The sequence below is a fragment of the Triticum dicoccoides genome, chromosome 7A (assembly GCF_002162155.2).
Source record: "Triticum dicoccoides isolate Atlit2015 ecotype Zavitan chromosome 7A, WEW_v2.0, whole genome shotgun sequence".
NCBI classification, from domain to species: Eukaryota; Viridiplantae; Streptophyta; class Magnoliopsida; order Poales; family Poaceae; genus Triticum; species Triticum dicoccoides.
The window spans coordinates 123,410,274-123,415,059 of NC_041392.1; the positions used below are offsets into that span (position 1 = coordinate 123,410,274).

General features: G+C 50.4%; 1 protein-coding gene across 1 annotated transcript; it reads left to right on the forward strand.

Moving 5' to 3' along the window:
- Positions 1-550: 550 nt before the first annotated feature.
- Positions 551-2,209, forward strand: LOC119330450 (chaperone protein DnaJ-like). The gene is made up of 5 exons (XM_037603557.1): positions 551-842; positions 958-1,051; positions 1,177-1,256; positions 1,343-1,405; positions 1,494-2,209. The coding sequence occupies exons 1-5, from the start codon at positions 753-755 to the stop codon at positions 1,881-1,883; spliced, it is 717 nt and encodes a 238-aa protein (XP_037459454.1). The 5' UTR covers positions 551-752; the 3' UTR covers positions 1,884-2,209.
- The last annotated feature ends 2,577 nt before the right edge of the window (positions 2,210-4,786 follow it).

Consider the following 4,786-nt stretch of genomic DNA (forward strand, 5'->3'; position numbering starts at 1 on the left):
GCCCGCTCACCACCACGTCTCCGTCCTCAAACAAAGGTAGCACCGAGGGCTCCCATCCAAACAACGCCAAGATGGCCTTGATGTGTGTGTCCGTGAAGGGCTGGTCGAACAGCTCGACGTACGCCTGCAGCGCCTTGTCAGAGATGACGTCTCCCTCATTCGCAACATGGAGTGCTGATCCGTAAAGTTCTCGGTTCTTATGCGTGATATAAGAACCGCTGATATACGGGGTCTGTTAGAGATGCTTTAATTTACCAACTCTGGTTGCATCCTCAATGGTGGAGTGCCTTTCCCTTATAGATAAACAAACTTTGCATACACCAACCTAGTCACCGTTCCTCATCTGGGTTGTGTCAATGAGTGGCATCTTTCTACTTTGGTACGCGTATAAAGCAGAAATTCCTGCCCCATTTTTTACTGAAGAAAAAAGCAAGTCAGCCGGCCGTCGGTCTCACCCTCTCAACGCTTCTGGAGGCTCCGGCGGCGGGTGGAGACCCACCACCACCACTCCACGAGCTTCTTTTCTGGTAAGTTCTGCCCGCGCGCAACTTGCTCGCACGCCACAGCCCACAGTACAGAAAGAGAGTTACAGGCACGACACCGGCCCACCTCGTCCGCTCGTGAACGTTCGTTCCTACGCCACCCTGCGCTCCTGCTCTCCGCTTCGCCCCCGGCCACCTGCCGACAAGTCGACAACATCCCGGCGACAAGCTCGACAGCGACCATACGTAAAAGGAGGTGGTACCTGCGGCATGGCCGACGCCGACCTCTACGCCGTCCTGGGGCTCAAGAGGGAGTGCTCTGACGCCGACCTCCGGCTCGCCTACCGGAGGCTCGCCATGGTGAGTCGTTCGTGGACCTTCGCGTGTCTCCACTCTCCAGTAATTCGAGTTGATTCCGTACCCGTACGTGAATCTGTCTGTAATCAGACCGTTCTCTTCGATCTTGTTGTGGCAGACATGGCATCCGGACCGGTGCTCGGCGTCCGGCAGCTCGGCGCGCGTGGAGGAGGCCAAGGAGCGGTTCCAGGAGATCCAGAGCGCATACTCCGGCATGATTTCTCCCATTTCATCACCCCCCATTAGTTAGCGAGCGCGCACAAGTTATTTCCCTGCGTGTGTAAAACTCATATGCCACGTATGGGGCGTCCTCTGTTTTCAATGTTGTGCCACGCAGTGCTCTCCGACTCCGGCAAGCGGCTGCTCTACGACGTCGGCGTCTACGACAGCGACTACGGCCGCCGGAACGAGCGAGATGTACCTTTGCTATGCTCCTGATTACTCACGTTTCGTTGTGATCGAAGCCAATTTGGTTGTTTACTGGAATTCTCTCGTGGACGCAGGTGTCGGGGATGGGCGACTTCTTCGGGGAGATGGCCGAGATGATGAGCCAGGCCACGCCAACCGTAAGCTAGAATCCTCCTGAAGGCTAAAGCCCTGAGCACATTCTGAAATTGCGGCGTGTATTGGATTATTGACGATGTGATTTTGCAGGAGAGCTTCGAGGAGCTGCAGCAGCTCTTCGTGGACATGTTCCAGGCCGACCTCGTCGCCGGCGGATTCGCGTGCGGGTTCGGCGGTGCGCCTCCTATGGGCCGCCGGGTCCAGGCCCCGAGCCAATCATCTGCACCTACGTTTGCGCAGACACAGCCGACATGTACCAGGGGTGCCAACAAGCGGTGTTCATCGGCGATGGGCTCCGGAACGCCGCCAAGGGCCAGTCGTCCGGGGTCCGGCCCCGGCCGTTCAGGGTCAAGCTCCAAGGGAAGTGATCTGAGGCGGCGGGAGGAGGCGCCATGGAAGACGACGACGCAGGAAGACACGAGCATCGGCGGCAGGAAGAAGAAACAGAGGCCGTCGACGGGCCACGGCGAGTCGTCCTAGGAGCAAAGATGGAGATATCGGCGCGCCCGGGCCAGCGTTGATGCGCGCCGCGCCGTGAGCAAAACATATTCTGTGACGCCGTGACGGGGATAATGCATTGCAGGCTTGCAGCTAGTGCTCTGTGCGGATCAGAGTGACGGTCAACAAGTTTTGGAGGCAGGCTTTTCAATTAGTTTCTTCGTTTATTCTCTTGATGGATTCTCTTGGCGTAGCACTGGTATTTAACTTCGAGAGAAGTGCATATTACACCCCCCAACTCCAATAGCGTCTAATATACACCCCCAACTTTTAAAACTGGCCATAATTCAACCCTTCCTTCCCTCTTGACCGGTTTTGACCCAGTTTGACCGGTTTTGACTTTCTCTGTTGACCGGTTTTGACTGAGTGAACAGTAAAAATAAAATTTTAAAAATCATAAATATTTTTTTTTAAAAAATTCAAAAACGTTTCAAGTTTTTTTCACCGCGTGAACAGTAAATTAAAAAAAAATCACCTTTTCAGCATGTTTGGACACCTGAGTAAAAATCAGAATTTACTCAGGTGTCCAAACAGGATTGAAAAGGTGATTTTTTTGAATTTACTGTTCATGCGGTGCAAAAACTTGAATCTTTTTGAATTTTGTCAAAAAAATATTTTTTTGTTTTTATTTTTTATTTTTACTGTTCACTCAGTCAAAACCTGTCAAACTAGGTCAAAACCGGTCAACAGGGAAGGGAGGGTTGAATTCTAGCCGGTTTTGAGAGTTGGGGGGTGTATTTTAGACGGTATTGGAGTTGAGGGGTGTATATTAGACTAGGGCTAGAGTTGGGGGATGTAATATGCACTTCTCTCTTTAAGTTTTAATGTTTTTTCGAGAAAAGGCCATCAAGGCTAGTTTTATTAGTATTAGATAATCGTCACATCGTCAACAAGCTTACTGATCAAGAAGTCAGGAGGCTCGTTTGACCAACTAAGAGAAACTTCATTACAATAACTATGGCTAGCTAACAATATTTAAGTTCTAATGTTAGTGCCACTTTTGTTTGTCATGGCCACCATGAATTTTGCACATTTCTGTCTGTGCGTGTGCGTGGGGTGTTGGGGGCCGCGCCGGTTGGCTGGTCGCATCCCAAGCATCGGATGAGTCTTTCCCAGCCATTGGATCTGATCACCTCTTCGTCCCCGACCTCCCAACCCCGCGTCCTTTTCTTCTTTCCTCGGATCACACTGACGATCGCAAGGGAGAAAGGGAAGAAGCATACATTGATGTTGTGTCAATGCACTAAATTTTTTTTGGAGTCTTTTGAACAACTTTAAATGTGCATTGGGATCTGGGGAAGACACACCGACCGCATTCGTCAGTGTAGCAAAATCTGATGACGATTATAAAAAAAATCATCCTTGCCATCAACATCAGTTCCAGCATCGGTGGTACTAGCTACAGCATTTCTCATGGATGCATCACCGGGCTTGACGATCCGCGGTGGCCAGATCAAGCATCGATGGTACTGCTTGCAGTTATTTTTCGATGGACGCGTCGTCAGGGGTTGCCGATGACAGCATCCAAGGCAGTCGGTTTCAACAACCTTGGTGGCCGGTTCCAGCATCGGTGTTACTAGCTACAACTTTTTCGATGGACATATCGTCGGGGGTTGCCGCTACCTTGCAGTTCTAGCACCCGCGGTGGGCGTTGGAACCATATTTCTTTTCGATGGACGCAACACCGGGCGTCACTGGTGCTAGCATCTGAGGCAGCCGACACCTATGGTGACCTGCATCTGAGGCAACCGACACCTATGGTGACCGGTTCCAGTATCGGTGGTGCTGGTTGCAATTTTTCTCGATGGACGCATCGCCGGTGGTTGCCGGTGCCAGCATCTGCGGCAGTCGGTTCCACCATCGGTGGTGCTGGTTATTTTCTTTTCGTCGGACGCAATCCAGAGTTGTCGGTGCCAGTACCCGCGGTGGCCGGTTCCAGCTTTTTTCGACGAACGCAACGCCCGGTGTCACCGGGGCCAGAATCTGCGACATCCGGTTCCAAAATTGATGGTGCTAGTTGCAACTTTTTTTATGTACGCAACACCGAGCATTGCCGATACGAGCATCCGGGACAGCCGGTTCCAACATTGATGGTGCTAGTTGCAACTTTTTTTTATGTATGCAACACCGAGCATTGCTGGTACGGGCATCTGGGACAGCCAGTTCCAACACCGATGGTGATCGGTTCCAGCATTGGTGTTGCTGGTTGCAGCATCTCGCGGTGGCCTGTTTTCTATACCCCTATATAGTGTGTGAATAACTTTGAAAGTTGGTCGTTTGATGAAGCCAATCCGACGGTATTGAAAGTGCAACTATTCCTGAGTGGTTTTGGTAATTTCTAACAACATATAGCTGATTAAGCTAATGCTATTTTAAGATAGATATTTCAGGAAAACTCAATGATTGGCATGTCATGGATTAGAAAATGGACCCCTCAAAATGCTAAGGACAAAAGATTGGCTCAAGCTCAAAGCACAAGACTCTACATTTTACTTTTAGTGATGCAAGATCACATTGAGTCCATATGTAAAGGCAATATTATTAAAAGAGGGTGAGGTGTTGCTTAATGAGTTACTTGCTCAAAATGCTTAGTGATATGCTCCAAAAACCCTCAACTACTATCTCATATCCACATATGTCCCAAACCAAAAGTCAAACTCGGGCCCACCGAAATTTTCTATCCGGCGCCACCGAGTTCACTTGACATGGCCACTGCTACAAACCCTAGTCACTTCGGTCCCACCGATAGGGATCTTGGTCTCACCGAGATGGGATTGCAACCTCTCTGTTTCCCTTCGTAACATTTTGGTCCAACCGAGATGAGCGATCGGTCCCACCAAGATTGAAATGCAAACTCTCTGTTTCCCCTTCGTAACGTTTTGGCC